The sequence below is a fragment of the Cupressus sempervirens genome, chromosome 6 (assembly GCF_028749045.1).
Source record: "Cupressus sempervirens isolate cs-2001-9-10 chromosome 6, ASM2874904v1, whole genome shotgun sequence".
In the NCBI taxonomy this organism is placed as follows: Eukaryota; Viridiplantae; Streptophyta; class Pinopsida; order Cupressales; family Cupressaceae; genus Cupressus; species Cupressus sempervirens.
The window spans coordinates 174,064,614-174,092,552 of NC_143123.1; the positions used below are offsets into that span (position 1 = coordinate 174,064,614).

General features: G+C 38.0%; 1 protein-coding gene across 1 annotated transcript in view; it reads right to left on the minus strand.

The window, feature by feature from the left end:
• LOC149551812 (uncharacterized) overlaps positions 1 to 27,939 on the minus strand; it is a 126,869-nt gene that overhangs the window by 39,197 nt on the left and 59,733 nt on the right. The window contains exons 4-8 of the mRNA XM_089787317.1: positions 11,508 to 11,598; positions 11,289 to 11,353; positions 10,785 to 11,143; positions 10,623 to 10,683; positions 10,332 to 10,466 (exon numbers count right to left, since the gene is read on the minus strand). Of these exons, the coding sequence (XP_089643443.1) occupies positions 10,332 to 10,466; positions 10,623 to 10,683; positions 10,785 to 11,143; positions 11,289 to 11,353; positions 11,508 to 11,598 (711 nt within the window). The remainder of the gene's footprint in view (positions 1 to 10,331; positions 10,467 to 10,622; positions 10,684 to 10,784; positions 11,144 to 11,288; positions 11,354 to 11,507; positions 11,599 to 27,939) is intronic.

Consider the following 27,939-nt stretch of genomic DNA (forward strand, 5'->3'; position numbering starts at 1 on the left):
CATATTTTGTGACTGAATTTTACCCAAAATTGTCTGTTGCAAAAATATCCACCCAACAAAAAGATTAATAACTTACAATTTCATCATTAATTAATCCTCCCGGCACATACAATGCAATGAACAACAATCTTGATGGAAACCTTCGACTCTCACACAGTGGTCTCAACCACATAGGGAAAAATTCACATCAAAATTTGTCGATCCTTTATTAATTATCAAATTGTTACGTATATAGGCCTTTCCTCTTTTGGTCGTTACAAAAATTACATTTATGAGATGGTGAAGAGAGAAAGAGAGCGGGAACAGGGGAAATCAACACTTGTCACCCAAAAATAGAGTAATGATTAGTTCGGGGGAGATGGAGCATTTTGGTTTCCACCGTCTATTTTCTTGGCGTTTTCTTGGCTTAACTTATATGCCTTCATCACTCCAATGATGGTTGTGAGGTCATCCGTGTTAGGGATTGAAACGTTGTCTAATGGAACCATCCAGAAATCATGATTGGCTGTCAGTCCTTCTATAGCATCAACTAGATCTTGTAATTTTTCTTACACCTTCATTAACATTCCATCTATAGCAATCAAGGTGTGGAAATTAGGAGGCATAGAATTTATCAAAGCGTACCAACCCGTCAATGAAGTCTTGGTAGGGGGACCTCATGTGCCCAACGTCAACCACTTCACCACTTTTGCTCACATGCGACTTCATGTGCATCTCCCAAAGATAGAGAAATTGTTTCCCCTTCCCTCTTCCCTAATCTATACACTCCTTTCATTTGTTTCTCAACCTTTACCATGCTTTCCCTCTTGAACTCAAGGGACCTCATCTGGTGGGAGAGAGGATCGTCTCCATTCTTTAGAATGCCCAAATTGTTTACACTCCCTACCTTCGTGCTCATGATTTCATACAACACCGATATGGAATCCTTGTCCTTCTCTATATCCTTCTTGATAGAGTCAAGGTTGTTGTACATGATTTCTTTCAATTTCTCGACCCTTATACAAAGGGTATTCATCTTTTCAATCAAGGGCAGGCCCCTTACTTTCATATCCTCCAGCCAACCTGATCCGAAGGATATTTTCACTGAAATTTGAAGTATCTCCAAAACTCCAATAATTAATACTATGTTGAAGTCCTCACAATTATGACTCCAAAGCAACTTGAACAGGCAAAATTGGAGTTTAGATGACAAAGTTACGACTAATCAAAGTTTGGTCAAATTGGGACCAAAGGCCTTAAAAAGGTGAAAGAAATAATCATCTCAAAAGTGGTCAACAATGGATTTCAAATGAAAGAGCCCGTCAAAAGCTTTCCAATTGCGTTTGTTTCGTCAAAAACAGAGGTCATATGAAAAAGTTATGACAACTTGATGTTTTCAAGACAAAAGGTAATTTTGACGACATCATAAATCTAGTCACGATGCTGATGTGGAAAAAGAAAATATCACCCTAAGTTTACTTATCACTACACCATTTTTTTATTTAATAAAATGGTGGACATGTACTTTATTTTCAAAAAAAAAGATGAGATTTAAAAGAATATCTCCTCAAAATATAAACAAACAAATAATTAAAACAATATCCTAAACTTATCCATCCAAAAGGGATTTGTTTATTTTATATGGATTATAATTTACAAGAGCCAAAAGGATGTTTTCATATGGTTTTATATTTGTTATGTTAAAATGGGAAAATGGTTATTATGTGGTTATTTGGTTTTAGACCAAATATGACTCATTTTTATGTATAAAAGGGGAGTTACTCTCCTTTAGAAGACAAGTAGACTTGGGAGAAGAACTTCTTGTTGGAAATTAGTCTTTGGGAGAAAAAAATTGTTGTGAGAGATAAATAGGAGGGAATTATTGAATTCTTGGAAGAGATTTTACAAGGTGTTACTCTACACCAAAAATTGTAAAAAAATAAAGAGATTGTGAAAGCTTGGAGCTTGAAATTTGTAAGAAAGCAATTTTGTTTGGCAGATTTAATAGAGCGGTCCCCCAATTGAGAGGCGGACCCGGAGATGTAGTCCTACATGGACGAACTTTGTATCAAATTGTTTGTGTCTCTTTATTCCCTTTCTTATTCTCTCAATTCTTTCAATTTATTTATTTTATGTAATTAAACACCTTGTTAAATTAAGTGTTTATGCTTTAATTTTCTTGTAATTTCAATGGTTTAAAATACATACCAAACAATTACTGCCTGGATCGGGAAAGTATATCTAATTGTTGGGATTAAGTCATAAAACTTGTAAATCCTAAATTAGATCACAACCACACTCGATCTGACCGAAGTGCCTTTCTTCCTGCAACTTAGCAAGGAAGGCCTTATTTTCTACTGCAAAGGGGTCAAAAGCTCTTTCGTCTAATGATTCTCCTACCCGGTTGAAGAGCGAGGCAAACAATTGTGTAAGGCACTCAGATAATTCCTTGTTAGCGGCCTTAAGCTGAGTCTTTGATATCTTGAGCTCCTACAACTCTTCTTCTACTTTCTGGTTCAGGAAGCTCCATATTGTGTGCTTGGTATCATGTCTCGGTGGCCACATGTCGAGCTACGGGATGTTAAAATCCATGAGTCCGAGATCAACCAAATTCTCATTTATCTGCGCTTGAGCAACTTCCATGATGTAGTTGTTTGTGTTTGCATCCTTGCCCAAAGCTGCTAGTGTGGGAGCTTTCTTCACCTTCTTGGTAGTTGGTGTCTGCTTCCTAGCCTGAGTGATCAAGTCCTTCAATGGTGCACCTTCTTCGATCCTTTTCCTCTTCCTCTCGAGAGCATTCTCTAACCAAGATTCTGAGTTGACCACATCGAGTAAAGATTGAAGCATTGTAGCATCAAACAATTTTCTCACCACAGAAGGAGATTTGGTTTTCGTTGCAGAAAATGGAAAAATAATGGCCTTGGTGGAAGAAGCAGTGTGAGGGATATTACCTCGGGAGTCCAATGCTTGAGGTGTATCCTGTGGTGAAGGCCCTCCGTCATGTTCGTCGTCTTGTTGGGCTCCATCAAAGTCATCTAGACTGATCACCAAGATGGATACGTCTTTGTCTTTAGCACCTCCAAATTTTGTTGCTTTCTCCTTCTCTTTATCTTTATCTTTCTCGAGGTCCTTTGTTGGGCCTATGACTAGAATTGGACCGCTTCCACAAGTAGGAGAAAAGCAATATTTTTCTGTAGAGGTTGGTCTCCTCCACCTCCTTTGACAATCTGGGAAGGTCTTGCAGATGTGGTCACCATAGCTGCTACTATACCAAAGGAGGTAGCGGCAGATGTTTGTATTAGCTGAGATCCCGACGACGAACCATCGGTCCTCTTTCTCTGAGCCTTCGTCCATTCAACTTATTCATCTGTTCTTTTGATCAGCCTATTGGTTAGCTCTGTCAAACTATCCATGGTCGAACCCAAGGGAGGGGCCGAATCAACAAGTGCGTCTTTAATTTCCCTCAAATATGTAGAGGGTTGCATGTGCTGACCATCATCCTCGACTTCTTCCACATCTATGTTTACATGGTACGACTTTATTTTCTCCACTATCATCCTGGAGTAAAACCTCTCTCTACTCTCAAACTCCTCTGCACAGTTAGCCCAATAATCTTCTAGTATGAGAACATGTCCAAATCTCAACCCTAACTGAAGATTGTTCTTGATATAATCTACGAGGTCAAACTTCAATCTAATTACCTCGCAAGGTTTCGACTTACACTTCTCAAAAGTTGAGTGTGTTCTTTGCATCAAATCACAAAGCACATGAATATGCTTCTATTGCGATCGGGCAAGGGATGCCTTCCTTCTTAGCACTTGAGCACAGCTTGTTCACTTCTAAAATTTGGCAACACATCTCAACCAGAACATTCTGATCATCTGGATACCTAGGAAGCTTCCATGGGACGTCATCAAATCCTACAGTTTGGATGTATGAAAAAGCTGGGAATTGGATGAAATAGCTTCTAAACTGTGTCGCGGTCGTCACTACTTCAAGGGAAAGGCATCGTTCTAGACATCCTTGCAGTATTCAAAAAATTCTCATGGTGAAGGCATCATTTACCTTCATGAACTCTACGTAGCTCTGATGCAACTGTAGGCATGGATAAAAGTCAGACTTGTATATTCTCAACAAATTCCTCGTCATACAGTAATCTTGACCATAATTGAATAGTAGCTAGAGCATAAATTAAGTAAGAGGACATGTAAAACTACTCCCGGGCTTGTGTCGTTTGGAGCCAACTAGTTCGGCTATTGGTGATCATATGTGCCCCATCTGCATATTCTCCTTTAGCACAAACTGCCTGCACTAGGTAGAAAAAGTGTTCTACAAAATTGAGGACATCGTTGTTCCCTTTCAGCCCATGTAGGACCATAATATCCATAATTTTCGTCTTCAAATTGGCGTCGCAAAGAGTCTTAGACACTTCGCTTTTGTGGCTCCGAGGGATTTGGAACCAAGGTCGCCATCATGTCGCCCCTTCTCATGGATTTCTTCTCATTGTACATAGAGGTGGAGTTCCAAAAGTTCATGTCATTATACACTTCCCACACTAGCAGCCGAAAACAATTTTGTATTACATCTTGCTCGAGGGAGAGGAGCACTTTGTTGTTCAGCATCTTGATCTAGCGAGTATCCAGAACGTAATGCAAAATGCCCTCGAGCATCAATTTAGAGGCTTGTACTACCATCGGAAAACCCGTCGCCTCAACTAAACCACTCTCTTTTAGCTTCTTAGTGACTAGCTAAATGGGGTCCGCCTGCAATCTCCAATGCAGGTCGTCGAAATCATAAAGTCGCAATTGGGTATCACTTAAATTCTTCAAAGTGCAGTCAATTTTGTTTAAAATGTCATACCCAATGAACTTAGTTGTCATGGCGAAGAACTTATAAACACTGAAGCACTTAGCTTAGATGCGGAAACTGAAAATGGTTGTTAAGAGAGATGATAGGAAAATGTATGACGAAATCTTATTTTATAGATCTGCCTTGATGGTCGTTAGTTGGAGTTTCCTGCGCCACACGAGTGATGTAATTAGCATTAATTTGAAGGAGCCCTTTGGGCTTAACGATCATATTTTCATTTGATGTCAGGAATTAACCGACAAAAATGATGTCAAACGCATCCTAACTATATGGGTCTTTCTTTTTGTGGATTAGATTTCCTTTACAACACGTCGCCTAACATGGGAGAAGCAAAACCTTCACTTTTCCCTCTTCAATTTTCAGCGAGTGCATATGATGGCTTTTATTGTATTCGGAGATTTGGCTTCCACGTGATGGACTTTTTTCTTGATGTGTTGGAGAAGCACTTTCTCTACTTTCTCGCAAGCCATTGATTTTGCCTTCTTTTCCTTCATTGCGGGAAACTTCGAAAACAGGTTCTTCCTAAACTATGCCTTAATACGTACTTTGCTTTCTCTTCTTACTTCGGTCTTCTACTTGGCCACAGGGGCTTTCTTATAGTTATGCGGAGTTTCATTGGGATCACTTCGCCTATGGGAAGAAGACAGCTGGGATAGAAGGAATCTCGATTTCTGCACACTTCAAACAATATCGATGGACTTAGGGACTTTCTTCTCATCGACAGGTAGCCCGAGACTTTCTCTAAGGGGAAGGACATAATTAGAACAAAGTTGTCCGCACCCACACTTGCACCTAGCTTAGGGATTATCTGCACAAAGCAAGTGGGGGGATGAGGTGACGCACTGGAATCCCGATCGAAGGGAAAGGGGGCACCCAATGAGAACAAACTTTTACCAAAACTCAACTATAGACTTAGAATATTTTTTATAATCATTGGCCTGGTAACTTCACTTAATTGGGGCCACTAACGAAAAGCTTGAAAATAGGGGTGACCAAAAATGGGGCAACACACTCATGAAAGTTGAATTTTTTAATTTACTGATTTTGAAATTTGAATTTCAGGTAAAGGAAGGATTCTTCAAGTGCATTGATAGGATGTATGGCATTGAGACAGCAGGGAAGGTTCGCACTGAGTGGACCAAATTTGCTACTCTTAGGGGCTATCCAGCTAGAGAAAAGGCTGATATAAAAACAATGACACAATAAGGATCCTATTTTGTGGTGGAATTGATATGGGCCCAAATCAACAACTACCACACTAGCCATCTGTCTCATTTCTCAAGTTTCTCGTTCTTCAACTTTAGAACCTTTACTTTGCACTTTCAATTTCACTTTTACTTTACTTATGAATTTCAATTTTTTATTCCCATACTAGTCATTTGATTGCTATCTTAGGTATCTAGTTCTTCTCCTGAGAAAAACCGGTCTACTTATAGCTTCATCCACTCTCTTAAGAGGAACAAACTTACATCTGAGAAAGTAGAGAAGCTAGTGGTTTTTCATTGTGCCTTGGGTATCAAAGATTGCAAGACACATGTGCACAAGGAAAGCTCTGCAACACGATGGGATGTAGAGCCAGAGGAGCCCTCATAGGTTGATGAGGATGGAGATACTTCTGATGCAGGCTTGGTTGGTATTCCTCTCGCAGCTCTTACCCTTAAAGGCCGAGAGTTAGGAGGTTAATTTTGTTGAGCCTGAGCCTCAGCTTGACATGGATGATTAGAGGTCTCTATGAAGCCTCTACCGCATTTTGACGGCCCTTGGGCCTTTAGTACTTGACATTTTGTCTTTTAATTTTATAGTTTGTACTTGAGACTTGGATATTTGAAGTTTGAAACATTGAACATTGAACGTTGTGATCATATCGTGGTTTCACGTTGATGCTACTTGATGTAATTAAGTTTACGATGCCATTTAATGATTGATGAGATAATGATACCCGTACTTTTGCTAGAGTGATGAAAGATATCTATGACTTTTGAATTTGAATCTTCAATCTTTAATTATTTAATTTATTTGATATAAGTTGGAACTTAGAACTTAGAGATCTTTTATTATTCATTGCTCAATGTTCAATGCAATGTAAAACTAAACTAGCAATAGCAGTCTTGATGAACTTATACTTCATATTTATATATTACATTGTTATACATCTTATCGAAATTAGCATTTTAAGTATCATATGTATAGTATATACTACATACTCACCGTCCCCCGCTGATGTCCCAAAATTGAGGCCCCTTTGTGCCCCTGTACCCTCGTCCCTGCATCCCCCGGGCCCATGTAACTATGTTTTATACCAGAAGGACAGCTTCAAACATTAGCAGCAACAAAACAGAATTGAGGATATTGAGCGCACATGCCATAATAGAAGCAGGAATGACAAATCCAGAAAATAATTAAGCATTGCCTGAAACTTAGTTATCATAATTTCTACCAAATATGATGCGATCCCCAAATTACATACTACAGTGGATGCACTTGATTGATGGGAAAACAATACATATATCTAACCCCCAACTATCTAATCATATTTAGTACACTTTGCCCTTCCCAATTTCATCTTTCAAACTTCGAATAAACTCCCCTGTTGTGTCCCGCAATACAAGATGAACAAATCCTGCAGGGTTAAAAAATTGAATTTCTAATGTTGATTACTTGCACTATTTGTTAGGCAGTTTGTAAGTCAATTTGCATTCTGGAGCATTTACGACATCTCTAAAATTCTGAAACTGTTGAACCAGCACAAATGGTCACACATCACCAGATTAGGATGCCGCTTCATCTACCCAGCAAAGAAATGCATTGATCAGCACCTAACACCAATGAAGACTTATGTCACTAATAAATTTTTCCTGAGGGGTAGTTTTTTATATGATCCACAGAACTCAACCAAATATCAATTACCTCCTCGCCTAAAAATTTGGGTGCTCTCATCTAATCCAAGCCCCAGATTAGCTAACCGATCCACCATTCTATCAGCTTCTCTGTAACAATGTTTGATATTGTCATCACCAAATCTAGAAAGAAGTTTCCATACCTCTGACAAAATGCCATTGCCAATTGCACACGTCATTAAAGCCGAGATCACAATCAGTGAATCTCCCTCTATCTGGATTTTATTAATGCTCATATTCAAGGCGAGACTAAACCCCACCAATAAAGCTCTAAATTCAGCTATATTATTTGTACCCTTGGGCAACTTCTTAGTCATAGCCAACAGTATTTACCATCACAGTCTCTAATAATACATCCTGCCCATGAATCCCCTGGATTTCCTTTCAAAGTGCCATCAAAATTGAGCTTAGCATAACCAACCTAAGGGGGGTCCCAAGTCACTTTGCTCCTAATTGTTTGCTTGTCTAGTTTGCCCATAAGGATACCATTGAAAGGAATTCTAATGTGGGGCCCTTCATTCAACACCTGAGCATATTAGATGGTGAAAACCGATGCTATGTGTCTGGATACGGAAGTATAAGCAACGATATTTTCAAAAATTGACCTCTCAATTCTGTCACAGGCCTTGAGCCAAGAGGAATTTTCTGTTTTACAAATTATTTTATTTCTTTCCCACCATATGTTCCACAAGACAATGGCCAGGGTAATGATTCATAAACAATCAAAGGAAGACTTGACATGTACTGTCAGCCAAGTTGCAATCCATTCTTTGATTGTGTTTGGGAGAGCTCCTACCAAATTTAGTTTCTGAATAATCCAAAACCAGTATCTCCATAAAAAGGGACATCTCACAAATAATTGATCCATAGACTCTATCTCAGACCCACACAACACACAATTAAAATCCTTTGCAAGGCCCAGCTTAGTTAGCCTATCACTAGTCAAAATCCTTTTCTCCAATGCCAACCAAATAATGATCCAGCCTTAAGGAGGATGGCATCATTCCAGCAAGAACTATATTCTCGTTTGCCCTGCTTACTAGCAGTCTTTTTTAACATCTGATAACCCTGCTTTACATTATATCTAGCATCTTTACTAATGGACCATATTAAGATTTCTTTTGTATTACTTGGAAAAATGACACTATGTTCCAAGATCTCTATCAATAATTCCTTCTGATCGTCTGGGCAACTAACCCCTTCTAGATCTTTCCACTCCCAGACCAGCTGCCCATCCGGGTTGCTGATAAGAAAACATTATCTTACATTAATTCCCCAAGCCCTTTGAAGTACTTCGTGTGCCTGACATAAGAGGTTGCAGATAATGATGGGAGGGAATCCATTCCATAAATCCTCCCAGAATCTCATTGCGCTACCATCTTTAATAAACTAAGAACAGTGAGTAAGGATTAGCTTTCTGCACTTAACAATGAAGCTCCACATTAGGGAACCCTTAAGAGGGTTTAAAAGAGTGAAGATTCTCTCAGGGGAATTATCGTCTAATGATTTTACTCTAATGATTTTTGACCACATTGAGTTTGGCTTTACATATAGTTTTCAGACTAATTTAGCACCAAGACTAAGATTCCTTTCTCTAAGGTTGTGGGTACCTGCCCCTGCATCTGACTTAAAGCTACAGATATTATCCCATTATATTATGACTGTTCTTTTATGCTCATCCATGTTGCCCTTCCCACAGGAAATCCCTCACTGATTTCTTAATTGTATTCATCACAATTTTTGGGGCCTGCAACACAGATAGAACGTAATCGGAATTGCACTTAGGACTAACTTAATCAGCAAAATCCAACCACCTTGGGAAAGCCATCTAGCTTTCCATGTGGAGATCCTATCCTTTAACGAAGCCACAATGGCATTCCAATATGAGGCTTTGTTGGCCCCATTAAAAAAGGAAGTGCCCAAATATTTGCAGGGCAAGGTAGATTCCTTGAATCCTAACTTTCTCTGAATAGCAGTGGTAATAACCTAGGAGTTTTAAATATGAAATCCTAACTTTCTCTGAATAGCAGTGGTAATAACTTAGGAGTGTTAAATATGGAACTTTTAATTTACCAATATTCGACCTCTGTCCCGAAGCCTCACAGTAGGTGTTCGTTGAATTCATAATAACCTTTGTTTCTTGTAGTCTAGCTTCACCAAAACACAAGGTGTCATTAGCAAACAGTTTGTGTGTAACGTACTCACTAGAATTTGCAATTCTGGTACCTTTCCATAAACTTTGGGAGGGCCTTAAGTTGATTGATCTGCTAATACTCTCTGCGAGTACAATGTTATATATAATAAGATTTTAATATTAATAAATTATTATATTATATTTTTATTTATCGTATTGCAATATTTTTTTTATATTGTGGAATAGTTCAGTGTAAATTGAGACTAGATCCTCTAGGGAGACAAGATAGAATGAGTCAGGAAACAAGTTTCTCATTTACTAATGTAAGCAATTTATCAAAGAAGAAGTGGTTAGTATCTTGTAGAAAAGAGAATACAAATTTAGCCAATCATATTAATACCAAGTGCAACAGAGAAACATAATGTATTAACATTTTCAGATTAGCATTATACCACTTGATTGATGAAGAAAATGTAACTTTGGTGATACCGCTTCATCGGCAATTGAGATCTTTAACCCAGCCATGCCCTGTAACAGCGATCTTACAAAACTATTTACCTTTCCCACTTTCATATCAGTTGCTTCCCCTGACAATTGTGTAAACATTTCAGATACTTCTTTCTAGAAAAGTAATGTCAGAAGTAGATCTCCAAATGGATTCCTAACCTATCCACATAACAAATACCAAATGTATGCATGGACTAACTTAGGAAGACTGATAAGAATCCAGTAAGATGTCATACCTTTATTAGCATCCTTTCCTAGTTGATTATCACCATTGGTGATGTCTTTAATCAATCCAACCTTGGTACAAGTTTTCTTCATGTCAGCAAGAAAAATAAAAAGGGAAACCATCACTTGATCAAAATTAACAGTGTACCATCGAAATCTCTCATTATACCTACCTGAGCAATGTCACCAACAGATTTACTAGTTCCATTACCAACCGATTTCCTTCCATTTTCCAGAAAATCAACTTTGTTATTATGGCCACAAGCTTGACAACTATATTGAAACCTTGCTATTTGCATGGTAGGATTGTGGGCAACCAAATTTGATTCCAAGCCAGCACAGAATGGAACTAAGTAACCATCACAATTTTCAGAGTGCAAATCTTGGGAGAGAGAAAAGTGTCCTTTGGCAACAGAACAGTCAGCCTTACAGCGTTGGCATAGCACATTTAAGCTCTTAATCTTCTTGCTAACATCTGCACAATCTGATAGCAACGACTGAAGTCTCTTCACCTCATTTTTGAGCTCCAAATCTGAAAACGAAAACATAATGGAAGGTTTTGTCACATAAGTAAATCTCTGCCTTATGTACAGCAATTAGATGCATCTGCAATATATCATAATACCAAGACTAAGCTTAACAGTTACAAATAAAATTTGAAAGACCAAAAAACTTACTTTCTGTATGCTGTGCAAGCAGATTATTTTGCCACTCTATCTTTTCCAGTTCTAATGACCTCAACCTGCACAAACATGAAAATTACAAGTACATGTTATTCATTTTCCAGCATCAAGAAAAAATGCAGTATTAAAAATCTTTATAAAATTAGTGTATACCAAGCCAACCCCAATTAAAATTATTCAAATGAACAAAACAGTCATTAGTAAGGAATATACCTGTTAAAAAAAACTGTGATTTTTTCATCATCAGCATTTAACTTCAACCAATTGTTTGCCCTTTTTGTTTGTTCAAGCAACTCCTGCTGAGCTGTAGAACAATAGTGAGAAAAGAATGAGAAGTATTCACGTAATTTTTAGTTTTTAGTTTTATACTCATGCTAATCTTTCAACAAAAAGAGACTTGCAATAAGTCTGTGACAAAAATCTTTTACACAAGTTGCACTTATGTAAAAGAAAAAAAATTGAGTGCACTTTTACAGTACATTTTCTTAAATTCTAGATGAAATGTGCAAAGATCTTGTTGGAATATTGTCATTGACAAGATAATTGATCAGTATTTTTGTCATTGATGTCACAATGATTTGATTATAAGTTCAAGGAAATGTCAGTGCAAGGTTGGAAGACATAGAGCTGGTTGAAGGCATCATAAAGATGAGTTGCACAAATGCCTAAAAGAGTTGAGGAGGCAGAGGTAGAAATTTAAAAGTTAAATTATTATTTCTGAAGCTGGCTGACTTTATCTTATTAACAAAAATGTTTAAAAATACAAACAGCATTCAAGTCAACAGCTACCATAAGTGATTACAATGTTTGAAGAACAGCAAATTAAAACTAATGTTTAATTACTCTGCTGACCGACTTTTCTACCGTCACCCAAGAGAAAGCCATGTAAAGCTAGTGCATGGCTCACTGCCCTTGCCAATATACATATACATATGCTAGAAGGCAGCAGCTAAAGTATGTAAGTGTGGTGACTAATGAATACAAATAAGCATTTAATTTAACTAGTAGTGGTGATGTTTAAAAGATGAAGGTGGCAATTCACTATTATGAAGAGAAGCAACTCCTTGAGAAGAAAGCAATTATAATAAGCAGCAATTGGAGAAGACAGTGATTAATAAAAGGCATGAGGTGAGAAAAGGCTCCAGTTCTATATAACATAAAGACAGCATCTAGATGATAGTTATATCTTAGTTATGGCAGCACTTAGTGAATATAATGCAGCCATTAATAAGGGACTAACTAGTTACTCTCAAAAAGAAGTGATCGAGAGACATGACCCATTAAATGGATGTCACTTTTCAAGGAGATATGTCTCCTTAATTAGAAAGGAAGTTATAAATGTAAGAAAATAGCGGAAATGTGTGTGGAATAGTATTATTTTTGAAGATCTATATTTAAAAACGTTGGAGATAGTTAATACAATGAAAAAATTGACCATTGTAAAGCAAATCTTGAGCAGAAAAATAATGAACAATATTTCAGATTTTTATAAAAGAAAATTGGAGAATATATGTTGAAGATGGTGACATTAAATTTATGACAAAAGATATATGTGGTGCATCATCTAAGAGCAGATTTGTGAGAGAAAGAATATGCCAACTTGAGGAGAAAGTTGATGGAAGAGATAGTATCAAACTTGTGAGAGGTTATTTACAATAAGATTTTATGAAGTAAATTATAAGTGCTTGTCATGCCAAAAAGATTGGCATCTCTCGCTATTTTGGTCCTTAGCAATGAGGGTTGCTGCCTAGGAATTGTGGGGATTGGTGTCTCCAATAAGTTGATACCTATGAATAATTAAAGAAGGGATTGCTGTCTCCTATGGATCAGTGCCTATGCAGTTTGTGAAAGAGTTTTAAAAAACTAATAATGTTGCAATTGAAGTCAAGCTGAGAATGCAAGGATAGCAAGACAAAGTTAAATTATTATTTCTAAGCATGGCTTGACTTTATCTCATTCACAGAAGTGTTTAATATCCAAATAAGTTTAAAGAGTAACAAATTAAAACTAATGATTAATTACTCTGCTGGCTGACTTTTCTATTGCCGCACAAAAGCTAGTGCATGGCTGATCACACTTGCCAAGATAGACGTATATTTCTTAGAAGGCAGCGAATAAAATATATAAGTATAGTGACTAAAGAATACAAAGCAGCAATTAAAGTTTTAAATCAGCAGAGATTCTGTTTAAAAGATAAATGCAGCAATTCATATTGGAGAAGACAGAGACTAATAGAAGACATGAGGTGAGCAAAGGCTGTCATTCTTTATATGACAAAGACAGCATTAAGATCTTATTAGTCATGGCAGTGCTGAGTGAGTATCCTGCAGTCATTAATAGAGGACTGTTATTATTTACTCTCAAAAGACAGCAATCAAGAGACGTGACCAATTGAATAGATTTTTTTTTTTCAAAGAGATGTGTCTCCTCAATTAGATATAAAGATGTAAATAGAATAAGGAAAAACATGGAGATTATTACAATAATAGATAAGACGTCTATTATTAGTTAATGGTTATCTTGTAAATATCTTTAGCTTTAGTTTGCTTTCGTTTTTTGCTTTCTCTGGAATAGAATGTTTCTATTCTTTACGATCGTTTCCTAAGGAAACATCATCTCTTCCTTTTGTATAAATTGACCTTTCGGTCTCTGTTATTTATAAGCAAGTATTTACCAATTACCTTGTAATATGGTATCAGAGCTAAATACTTAAATTTTTTCGGAAAAATTTATAATTTCTTCTTGAAATTATTTGTTTAAATTTTTCCAAAATTATTTCAGCTAATTTCTCCAAAACCCACCTAGGGTTTTTCTGCTTGGAGAAATTCCCGAATTACGGGTCTGCAAATCGCGTGGAAATCATGGCCATTTTTTGAAGACTCGCGTTTTTGGGGTGAAAATCTGCATGTTTCTATATCAAATCTTCATGCTCTTAGCCGTCTCAGTCTGTCATCGTGCTCTGGGAAGCAAATTCGACCATTTTTCATCAAGACATCTGAAGTTTTTTCAAGCTTTTTTCAGCTAGGGCCGTTTTTTTTCGAAACCCTAACTTTTGGGGTCCAAAAAATTTTTTGTTTAAAGATTCTTGGTGGGTTTTTCGAGAGCTCAACTGGGTTGTCGTCCGTTTTTTCTGGGTGCCTCGATTTTCGAGCCAGCTGATTCAAAAAACGACAGCAGATTCCTTCTGGGTTTTTCGAGCTCTCTTTTGGGTCATCCTCTAATTCTTCTGGGTCTTTCGTATTTTTGCCTCGAAGAACGTGCCTTCACAGATTTTCACAATTTTTCATTGAAAAACGTGCCATAGCATCTCTGACAAATATTCTGCTCGAGAATAATTCCAAATTCAATGGTCGCAATTATGGACCCTGGAAGCAACGCATCATTGCAATCTTCGAATATCGAAACACCGATCAACTTGTTCTGGGTGTTAAGCAACGTCCGACTTCTCCGGGTCCTGATCAAGATACATGGGATCTGAACAATCAAGAGGCAGTAATGCTTCTCAAACTCTCCGTAGCCGATGACCAGCTTTCTCAGATTCCATCCGACAAGACAGCGGCCGAAATCTGGACACATCTAAAAGGTCTTCATGAGACTTCCGACAAGAGTAGAGCCTTCTTTCTGAAAAACACTCTGTTTTCTATTGTCATGGATGAGCGCACCTCGCTCCAGGCACACCTGAATCGGATTCAGGAAATCCGTGATCAGTTACTTGCCATCGGTCGCAAGATGGAGGAAGAGGTTATTGTGGTAATCACTCTTCGGAGTTTACCAAATTCCTATGAGCATTTTATCGAGACTCTCAACATCACATCTACTGGTGTTGATCTAAAGTTCACTGATCTCTGCACCCTGCTACTTCATCAAGATCGGTGGAAACAACAGTTCGGTAGTAGCTCCAGTTCCACCTCCACTGAGCAAGCCTTTGTTGCGAAATCCTTTCAGAAGGATAAGGGCAAGTTTCAGCAACCATCTCAGCAGAAGTCTTCTGCTCCAGCATCTGATGGTACCAAAAAGAAGAACATTCAATGCAACTATTGCCACAAGTATGGTCACATGAAGGTTGCATGTCGAAAACGCTTAGCTGCCCAGTCTAAGCAATCAGGTTCGCAACCCAAAGCGAACAGTGCAGAGCACACTGAGCAGGTGGAATCTGCCTTTTACGCCTTCATGGCTAAAAGACCCGCAGATCATGTACAGTCATCTGCCTGGTACATTGATTCAGGTGCCTCTCGACATTTCACTCACCGCAGAGACTGGTTTACTGACTACCAGCCTTATTCAGATTCTGTTATCTTTGGTGGTGGAGAAGAGTACACGGTTGTTGGTAAAGGCAACATTCAAATTCAGTCTATTGGGAGGAAGCTCATATTCCTTGATGTGTACTACGTTCCAGGGATGGAACTAAATCTACTCTCGGTCAGTCAGTTGCTACGACATTCTCCACACTTGGCAGTCACCTTCAGTTCATATCAGTGCACCATCACTGATCGGGCGACTAAGTCTACTGTTGCAGTTGGTCTTGAGGATCATGGTCTTTTCAGACTTACTGATTCTGGAGATTCTCAGGACTTAGCTATGGCTGCTCGGCGATCTTCCATCAACACACTTTGGCATCAGCGATATGGGCACTTAAATGTGCATTATCTCTCACAACTTGCTCGGGATGAGCTTGTTCTTGGTTTGCCAGAGATTCAAACCCAACACCTTGGAGTTTGTGACGCATGTCAGGCTGGGAAGCAACATCGCACACCTTTCCCCAGTGGCGATTCTTGGCGAGCTTCTCAAGTACTTCAGCTTGTTCATGCTGATATCTACGGCCCTATGGCCACTCCTTCTGTTCTTGGGTACAGGTATTTTCTGTTGTTTGTAGATGATTTCAGTAGAAAAATGTGGGTGTATTTCCTTAAAAAGAAATCCGATGCATTTATTGTATTTCAGAAGTTTAAACCCTTAGTTGAAAAAGACTCTGGGAAATCTATTATTACTCTTAGATCAGACAATGGGGGGGAATTTTGTTCTAATGTTTTCTCCAGCTTCTTGGATACACATGGAATCCAACGCCAATTCACCACACCCCACACGCCACAACAGAACAGTGTAGTTGAACGTCGGAACAGGACAATCACCGAGATGGCTCGTTCCATGCTCGAACACAGACATGTTCCGAAGCGTTTTTGGGCAGAAGCAGTTAACACTGCAGTTTATCTGTTGAACCGGTCACCCACAGTGGCGGTCAAAGGTAAAACTCCGGAAGAGGCCTGGTCAAGTCGCAAGCCCAGAATCAATCACCTGAAGGTTTTTGGCTCTCTTGCTTTTGTTTGGATCCCTGATGCTTCACGCACCAAGTTGGATGCCAAGAGTCAGAAACTGATGCTTGTTGGATATAGCAGTCTTCACAAAGCCTACCGCCTTATTGATGTTGAGACATCTCGTCTCATATACAGCCGCGATGTAGTCTTTGATGAGCAGCGAGGACCATTCATGCCTGTTTCTCCTGTTCCTGATCCAGCAGTCCAGCCTATGCAGGTTCATGATTTGGGAGTTCGGCTTCCATTAGGTCCACCTGATGGGAGGGCTCCAATAGCTCCTACAGCTCCAGTCCTGCCAGTGATACCTGTACAGCCACCTCCGGCTTCTCCTGCAGGATCACCTCGTTTTGAAGATGCTTCACCTGAGTTTGATCCAGATTCTTCTGATCAGGATTCTGCTGATCAAGCATCTCCTAGTACTACTGTTGGTCATTCTCCTCTCCGGCCTAAGTGGTGGGCTAAGACACTTGCTGATCTTCATGATGATGAGCTCATTGATGGGAGAACTACTCGGAAAAAGAGCAAAACTATAGATTCTGTTAACTTTGCTCTTATGGCCAACATTCACAGTGTGTTTGAACCTCAAACATATTCCGAGGCTAAAGGAATTCCAGAGTGGGAACAGGCCATGCAATCTGAACACCAAAGCCTGCTGAAGAACAACACTTGGGTCCTTTCTGATCTTCCCCCAGGGAAGAAACCCATTAGCTGCAAATGGGTCTACAAAATCAAATACAAATCAGATGGTACTTTGGATAAGTACAAAGCTCGTTTAGTGGCAAAGGGCTTTTCTCAACGTCAAGGCATTGATTATGAGGAGACCTTTGCTCCTACTGCAAAGATGAGCACCATCAGATTAGTCTTAGCCATGGCAGCACAGTTTGGCTGGAAGGTCCATTAGATGGACGTAAAGAGTGCTTTCCTGAATGGTGATCTCCATGAAGAGGTCTACATGACGCAGCCTCCTGGTTTCAAGGTTCCTGGTAAAGACCATCAGGTTCTCAGATTGGTAAAAGCTCTCTATGGTTTGAAGCAGGCCCCTCGGGCATGGTACATCAAGATTGATATGTACCTCAGTGATCAAGGCTTCAAGAGGAGTTCTTCAGACTCAAATCTATACATCAAGACTACTGACAGTGACATCATCCTTCTGGTTATCTATGTGGATGATCTAATCATCACTGGCAGTTCGGCATCTTTGATTCAGGGAATCAAACAACACTTATGCCAGTCTTTTGATATGACTGACCTTGGGCTCATGCATTATTGCTTAGGTGTTGAAGTTTGGCAACAGTCTTCTGGTATATTCATCTCTCAATCCAAATATGTCAGAGCCTTGTTAGACAAATTCTGAATGCAGGATTGCAAACCTGCATCTACACCTATGGAGAAAGGTCTCAAGTTATCAGCCAAGTCTGATTCTCCTTCCGTTGATGATACTACGTATAGGCAACTAGTAGGCAGCCTCATCTACCTATCTGCTACTAGGCCTGATATCAGCTTCGCAGTCAGCTATATTTCACGCTTTATGACAGCTCCTAAGGCTGATCATTGGATGGCAGCAAAGCGTGTGCTTCGTTATGTGAAGGGCACTTCTAATTATGGACTTCTGTATTCTCGGAGTTCTAATCCTAAACACAGTGGGTTCACAGATTCAGATTGGGCAGGCTCTGTTGATGATAAAAAGTCAACATCTGGATATGTGTTCAGTTTGGGATCCGGTGCAGTCACATGGACCAGCAAGAAGCAGCAAGCAGTTTCTCTCTCTTCTACAGAGGCTGAATATAGAGGGACTGTTAAGGCAGGATGTGAAGCTATCTGGCTTCGTCGGATGCTTGGGGATATGCAGATGTCACCAGCAGGACCGACTACTCTGTTTGTTGATAACGAAGGCGTTATCAAGTTAGCACAGAATCCAGTCTTCCATGAACGAACCAAGCATGTGGATGTTCATTGTCATTACATACGACAGCTGGTTGAAGATGGGACTATAGATCTGCAGTATGTTCCTACCTCAGATCAGACTGCAGACATTCTCACCAAGCCTCTTGGTCCTGATAAGTTTGTCAAATTCAGAGGACAGCTTGGTGTGTTAGATAGATTAACCATTAAGGGAGGGTATTACAATAATAGATAAGACGTCTATTATTAGTTAATGGTTATCTTGTAAATATCTTTAGCTTTAGTTTGCTTTCGTTTTTTGCTTTCTCTGGAATAGAATGTTTCTATTCTTTACGATCGTTTCCTAAGGAAACATCGTCTCTTCCTTTTGTATAAATTGACCTTTCGGTCTTTGTTATTTATAAGCAAGTATTTACCAATTACCTTGTAATAGAGATGCATGTATAAAAGTATTGAAGATTATATTGAAGGGAGTTGGAAATAAAGAGATGTGTCTCCTCAATTAGATATAAAGATGTATAATAGAATAAGGAAAAACATGGAGGTGCATGTATAATTGTACTGAAGATCTATATTAAAAGGATATGCATGTATAATAGTTATGACAACGTTTTGAGCAATCGTTCAGAACAAAACAGATCAAAGCATTTAAAGCAAGAATTGAGTAGAAAAATAATGAAGAATATTTCAGATTTTAGCTAGGAAAATTGGAGAATATGTGTTGAAGGAAATCACATTAAATTTCTAAAAAACGGCATTCATGGTGCGCCATGTAAGAGCAGAATTGCAAGAAAATATATATACACATTTGAGGAGAAAAGCAGATGGAAGAGATTGTATCAAACTTGTGAGAGAAAGAATATGTATAATAAGATTTTATTAAGGAAAAATAAGAGTTTGTCATCCAATGAGGAACACATAGTTTGAGAAGTAGAATACTTGTCCATTCAGAAGTTGGTACTTCCAAAAAGAGGGTGGTAGAACCTCAAAGGACAAATCAACCCAATGCCACCTCACTTATAATAATGCTCTTGTAAGCTAGGGAGATTCAGTCAGACTAAAGAGAAATTATACTAAATAAATTGCAAAATTACAGAAACTAAACTTAATCAACGATATGAAATGATAAAAATGTAAAACTACAAAAGGCAAAAGAGAAATCTGGCAAGCTCTATTAGCTCTGTCCAGGATGCTTACACGAGTCAAGGACTACAGCATGATTGCAGCACACGAACATTGTGTGTGTGAGTCCTGCACAAACAGGGTACAGAAAAGCAAAGCATACTACGAAGGTACAAGGCAATCAACCGATCAATCACAATGGAAAGTAAACTACATGCAACTAAGAAAAAGCAAAGTACAAGATGAAAACAATTATTTCAAGTACTAGAGAATGACAAAAGAAATCCTTTAACCCCTTTATGAAGCTCTCAATATGCCACCTGATCCACTCATTAAACCTACATATACAATGCTGACAAAACTGTTGGGGCTGTTTGTTTTGGGGGCCTACCCAAGCCAGACCCCCATTTTGGTGTTTCCACCTCCATTAACAGCCAGGATAGAGATATGATAATCAAAATAACCAATATAATTATAGGAAATAAAAATAAAGAACACTGCGGATATGATTTGTATCAAATACGAACAAGTAAAGGTGAGGTGTTAAACAACTCCCCTTCAAATCCAAGAAGTCAGAGCTTATTGTAAATTTTAAATTTGAACCAGAAAAATAAGAAGGCAAAGAACTGAGATAACAAAGAATAGAGAACACAGGTATTATCCTAGGAAAACCCTCCTCACCGACAGAAAAACCCAGCGACGCCAAAAGATAATTCCTTTATTACATGCTCAGAACCAAATACAATGTTCTCAGGGGTAAAATAATAAGTGATTGTTAACTCTTAATCAAGCAATATTTCTTAATCACAGTTCAAATATATCTGCTGCTCATGAAGAAAACATGCAAGACTACAAGTATCTCACAGATACTTCCAACAATGAAATAATTAAATACAATAAAAATCAATCATGCACAGGTCACTGAGAACATTATTTCATGCATGCACTAGAGTCATGTGATTTTGATTGAATAGATATCATTCAAATTTCACACATGGTGAAATGAACAGAAGATTTTGAAATACTCCAGGCACGTTCCAAAGTTTTTATATCTACTTCACATAATACTTCTGATTACAGATAGTATATGCAGGAACAAAATAAGACACTTATTACAGTAGAAAAATATATTCACCAGACACATAAGAATTATCAAACTTCCTGCACAGTAGAATATTCACATATGCCTCTGATTATACAAGAATAATAAATCCTGTCAATGAAACATCACTCATCAAGAATAGATCACTGGAATTTATGCAGACTGGAGCATATCTCTCCGCACTTATATTTTTCTTCAAAACAACATCCAAAAATGAGCAGAGCACAATACCATAATCTGAAAACGAATCGCAACCATTACAAAAAGAGAGTAATCATCCATACATCCAGGAGACTTCACAAGGACAATACAAGAAATGATGGTTACAAAACCAACTGACATCACCAATAAATTAATCAACATGTTCATAAAAGAATTGACGAAAAATACTAAACGACCCGACATTGCGAAAAGAGAACCGTAAAACCTCAACTTAAACCGCCAACATAGTCATAACATGAGAGGAGAAACATGAGATATGCCCACGATGCCGCAAGGGTCATCAATGCCAGATAAAAATAGAGGTCTTCAGTCATCATATGAAAACAATGCCAAGATAAATAAGCAATCACGCATAAATGATTCTCAGTTTAGTGAAGACATCACAAACACCAGCAAAGGAACTCACAGTCAATAATAGAGGTCTGAAGATCTCTATCGCAGTTACCAACAACAACAGTAACGAAGGTGAAAATAAGCTAGTACATGGAGGAGACGGCAGAGCAACAAAATGGGATAACAAAAGAGCTATAAAATTACCAAGAAAATGCGCAAGTAGCCAAGAAGAGTGCCAGAATAATCCAAAACCAATTTGAATGAACCAAAGAGAGGGAAAAGAAGCCAAAGGGAAGTTTGAACAATTAATGAAGGATCCCAACATCGGTGGCCTGCCATAAAAAGCATTACACCTAAGGATAGCAAGTCTAATGTGTTAATGTTGTAGCTTCAGTTGAATTAGTTTGATCAAGACATTATATTTACAACTAAACATTATTACCAGTAATTAATTATTAATTGATGAGTCATACATGTATATATAGACACCTAAGTATTTATATGTACATATATAGACACCTAAGCATACACACACACACACACACACACACACACACACACACACACACATATTGTATAATGTTATTAACATTTAATAATCATTAATTAATGTTATTGCTCAACATAGAGACATGTCTCTATTTGGAACATGTCTCTTCAAGCCTTATATATACATTTTAAGATCTGCAATTGGAAAACACATAAGTTACAAAAAGTGCTATTACATTTGCAGCATAGTAACACGGGGACGCGTCCCCCACTTTTACCCCATGCATCGGGAATAGAAATGCACCGGGGACTCCATTCCCCGTCCCCAACAGTGCCACCAAATTCTAGCACCTTCGCCAAGGATAGGGGGGATGTCCTGATGTTAACTATTTGCTGATTTGACTATTTATGTTCAATGTTCGATGTTCCAATTCAATGCAATCTTCAAGTATTTACTCTTTTATATATTTATATCTTATATTGCAATACATCTATTCATAACTAGCATTTTAAGTACCATAAGTATAGTATATACAACCCCCCCGGTCACCCGCTACCCTCCCCCCACTATCCCCCTGCCGTCCCCAAATTAACGCCCCTCTGTCCCCCCTTCCCAGAAATGTGTCCCCCCATTCTATTGTTCCCTCTTCCTCCAGGGCGGTGCAACTATGATTTGTAGGGATACTTCCTTAACATGGTATCAGAGCGGGTTCCCTACTTGGCCTTTGAGGCTTTAGAAATATTTCATGGCTTGTGGAAAGGAATGAAAATTTGGTATGGAGTAAATCCAATATTAGGAATATTGTCAAGGGAAATACCTTCAGAACAAATATTTCTGGTCTTTGTATGAGTTGCTGCAATCATTGTATTTCGCTTAGACTTTACCAGTCAAATCCCACTGCTAAGACATACTAATGACTGAGGCGTATTTTCAACTGATCGTGTCCTGCAGCATTAACTACTTCTGTCGGTATAAAACATTGACTTGTTTTTTTCTATGAAAGTGGTGACACTATCGTATGGTGGATCTTGACAAAGAGGAAGTTCTTGGGCTTGTAAATCCATGTAGAGGATCATGCCTGTTACTTGCATATGAACCTAGTGGAAGTTTGCATGAATCCGCGTTGGTTGTGGAAGTGGGTCTTTGTGGTAGACTGTTCTTTTGAGCTTTTGTGACAAGAAACAATCTCTAGTGACTTAAAATACGACATTCGAAGATGCATAGCCCACTATTTGTTTATCTGAACCGAGCAACACAAAGTTAAAACTTTGATTACTGTAATAACACCAAGTCTATCAGTGTTCCTTCAAATGATATGATGAATTGGTAATTTGATTAAAATGTTTAATGACAAGGTATTATTGGAGGAAATACTTGGGAGTGATTTTGTATTGGGTCATTGTAGTTGTATTGAGCTTTAAGTCTGACTTGGCCGATTAATATTTCGTGTGAGTATCTTTACTGAGCCATGGAGCCATGGAAGATTATTTCTTGTGAAATATAAGGAGATCATATTTCGCTATTGGGACTTCCAAATACTGACATGCTCACAGAAAACAACACTATGCCTTCTGCAAGAACTACATCTTTGAAGACATCACATTTGGAGGAAAATATCATATTCATAACATTGGTTGAAAAATTTATTCAATTTTGAGGTGGTCTCTTAATATTAATGAAATCTTAATATAGTGTAGTAAATTTGTATTTCATCTTGTGGAGGTTTGATATTTTTTAAACAATTATTGGAAACTCGTCTTTTAGAAAACGGGTCTGGAGTTACTTGGAGACCCATCTCCTAATAAAAAATAAATGTAAAATATCATATTGAATTATCTTATGTATTTTAGCAATAAATGTAAAATCTAATATTGAATTATTTAATGTATTTTAGCCCGCATTTGAATATTTTTTAATGCAAAAATTAAGACCAATGACAATTTAAATGATTTTGAGAGCATGATAGCTGAAGATCTTGAGATGGATGATCACAACCTTGTGGATTAGATGATAGTACCATCAACATACTAGTACTAGATAGATTTTTGGTTTGTTTATTGCACTAAATTTGTTCATTTTTGTTTGCATCTAGACAATTTAGCATCAAACTATACTTTTTCGAATTTAAAATTTGAATATGTAATGATAATCTCAGCGATTATCAATTTGATATGATGATTATCATATGCAATATTCGGAAAAGAAGTATCACTATGAGATACAATAAAGTGATTATGTGAGTTTTGAAATATTTGACTCTATATTAATGTGACATTACTATTATTATTTACTTTAGTCTTTTGGTTTTACAGTATTACTATTTTGTATTTAGTATTAGACTCTTTAAACTATTTAAACAAAATTGTCGTCTCCAAGTACCCCTCATCTCCTATTTTTGAAAAATTGTCGTATCGGTACCAATACTAGTACCGAAGACCTTAGGGTCTCCCAAACTCCCGGTGACCTTGCTTTACAGTGATTCTCACCACGTAAGTCCATTTCCAATAATAATAATAGCATAGAAGACATAAAATCTAGTGACGCAGCGATGTCAATTTCATTAGAGGCAATAAACATCGCATTCACCTAAAAAAGTCTGGTCTATAACCATTAACATCATTATTGATGGAATCTATTAACTTATTTAATATTTCACGAGAAATTTGATCTGCATTGAATAGTATTAAATGGTGAATTAGCATCAACCCTTATGATATTTGCACTAGTTTCCATGGTCGAGCGGATAAATACATGGCTTTTGTTTTCCATGTCAACTTCACGTGATAACACCCACAAATCTTTCTTTTCAATTGTGGACTAAAATCCACGAAATACGAGAATCTCTTATCACTGGCATATTAGAGACGATAGGAAACTCTTCCAACAAATTCAGGAACCAGTTGTCAATGCGTGAAAGGTCTGGAGTTATGTTTATCATCCCTTTCCCTATAAGTCATTGATTACTTAGCTTCCTCTCATGGAAGACAATCACAATGGTGTTCATTGTAAATGGGAATATGTTCAATTTTGGTTTATTATGGATGTTAATTATAAAGAAATCCATAAATCATGAACTCTACATTTTTGTGCATCAAAATTTGCTGAGTGGATACAGTCTAAACATATAATTTTTCACTAATATTTTCAATACAGATTATGATTAGGCATGGAGTTGCTATTGGAGACTAATCTACTCATTGTTGCGCAAAACTATTGAAGGGTGGAGTCTCAATCTTTGATGATTATAGCAATGTCAAGATTATTACAATAATTGATAAGTCGTCTATTATTAGTTAATGGTTATATTGTAAATATCTTAAGCATTAGTTTGCTTTCGTTTTTCACTTTCTCTAGAATAGAATGTTTCTATTCTTTACAATCATTCTTTTGTATAAATTGACCTCTCGGTCTCTGTTAATAATAAGCAAGTATTTGACTAGTTACCTCACAATATGGTATCAAAGAAAATACTCCAAATTTTTTCGAAAAATTTATAATTTCTATTGAAATTATTTGTTAAGATTTTCCGAAATTATTTTTTATCTTTCAAAAAAAAAAAAAACCCGGCTAGGGTATCTGTTCAGGCAACAAATCATCAAGCTGAAAATTGCAACCTAGGAAAACCACGAAAAAAAGAAAAAGGATTTTCGTCTGCAACCCGTTTTCTCCACTCACTTTTTTTTTACCTCGACTCGTCTACAAATCGTGGTCGATTCGTCTACACATCGGACGAGTTGAAGAAGACTAGTCTGCCCTAACAAGTACGACTTCAAAACGCGTTGTTCTACTGGTGATTAGTGTGTGCCAAACTTGGATGCATTTCGCATTTTTTCTAGAGGTTACGGCAAGCGTGTTTGAGGGAGAAAACAGAGTTTGTTTTGCCACAAACTCATTGCCAATGCTGTCTCAATAAAAAAAATGCTCCTATTCTGAACAAAATCAAACTTTTTTTTGCTAGCAACCTACATTTTTTTCGCAGTTTCATCCTTCAAAGCCATCAACCATGGTTTTGCTCAAAACCCTAGTATTTGACCTTGAAAAAAAAATTTGCTTGGAGATTCTTGGTGGGTTTTTCAAGAGCTCAATAGGGTTGTCATTCGTTTTTTTTGGGTGCCTTGATTTTTGTGTCTCAATTTTTGATCCAGCAGACCCAAAAAAGAGATAGCAGATTCCTTCTGGGTTTTTCGAGCTCTCTTCTAGGTCACTCTCTAATTCTTCTAGGTTTTCCGTATGTTTGCCTCGAAGAACGTGCCTTCACAATTTTTCATTGTAAAACGTGTCATGGCATCTCCAACAAATATTCTACTCGAGCATAATTCCAAATTCAATGGTCACAATTATGGAACCTTGAAGCAGCACATCATCGCAATCTTTGAATACTGGAAGATCGATCAACTTGTTCTAGGTGTTACGCAACATCCGACTTCTCCAGGTCCTGATCAAGATACATGGGATTCGAATAATCAAGAGGCAGTGATGCTTCTCAAATTATCTGTAGCTAATGATTAGCTTTCTCAAATTCCATCCAGCAAGACAGTTGCCGAAATCTAGACACACCTCAAAGGTCTTCATGAGACTTCTGACAAGAGCAGAGCCTTCTTTTTGAAAAACACTATGTTTTCTATTGTCATGGATGAGCACACAACGCTCCAAGCACACCTGAATCGGATTCAAGAAATCTGTGATCAGTTACTTGCCATCTGTCACAAGATGGAGGAAGAGAATATTGTGGTAATCACTCTTCGGAGTTTACCAAAATCCTATGAGCATTTTATCGAAACTCTCAACATCACATCCATTGGTGTTGACCAAAAGTTCACTGATCTCTGCACTCTACTGCTTCAAAAAGATCAGTGGAAACAACAGTTCGGCAGCTCCAGTTCCACTTCCACTAAGCAAGCCTTTGTTGCGAAATCCTTTCAGAAGGATAACGGCAAGTTTCAACAACCATCTCAACAAAAGTCTTCTGCTCCAGCATTCGATGGTACCAGAAAGAAGAACATTCAATGCAACTACTGCCACAAGTTTGGTCACATGAAGGTTGAATGTCAGAAACGCTTAGTTGCCCAGTCTAAGCAATCAAGTTCACAACCCAAAGCGAATAGTGCAAAGCACACTAAGCAGGCATAATCTGCCTTTTATGCCTTCATGGCTAAAAGACCTAAAGATCATGTGAAGTCATCTGCCTGGTACATTAATTCAAGTACCTCTCGACATTTCACTCTCCGCAGAGACTGGTTTACTAACTACCAGCCTTATTCAAATTATGTTATTTTTGGTGGCAAAGAAGAGTACACAGTTGTCGATACATTCAAATTCAGCCTGTGGGGAGGAATCTCATATTCCTTGATGTGTACTACATTCTAGGGATGGAACTAAATCTACTCTCAATCAGTCAGTTGTTGCGACATTCTCCACACTTGGCAATTACCTTCAATTCACATTAGTGCACCATTACTGATCGGGCAACTAAGTCTACTATTGCAATAGGTCTTGAGGATCATGGTCTTTTAAGACTAAATGATTCTGGTGATTATCAGGACTTAGCTATCGCTGCTCGGTGATCTTCTGTTAGCACACTTTGGCATCAGCGATATGGGCACTTAAATGTGCATTATCTCTCACAGCTTGCTCAAGATGACCCTGTTCTTGGTTTGCCAGAGACTCAAACTCAACAGCTTGGAGTTTGTGACGCATATCAAGCTGGAAAGCAACATTGCACACCGTTCACCAGTGGCGATTTTTGGCAAGCTTCTCAGGTACTTCAGCTTGTTCATGCCGATATCTGCGGCCCTATAGCCACTCCTTTTGTTCTTGGGTCCAGGTATTTTCTGTTGTTTGTAGATGATTTCAGTAGAAAAATGTGGGTGTATTTCCTTAAAAAGAAATCAAATGCATTTACTATATTTTAGAAGTTTAAACCCTTAGTTGAAAAAGAGTTTGGGAAATCTATTATTACTCTTAGATCAAACAATGGGGGGGAATTTTGTTCTAATGTTTTCTCCAGCTTCTTGGATACACAGGCATCAAATGCCAGTTAACCACACCCTACACACCACAACAAAACAATGTAGTTGAACGTCGGAACAGGACAATCACTGAGATGGCTCGTTCCATGCTTGAACACAAATATGTTCCAAAGCAGTTTTGGGCAAAAGCAGT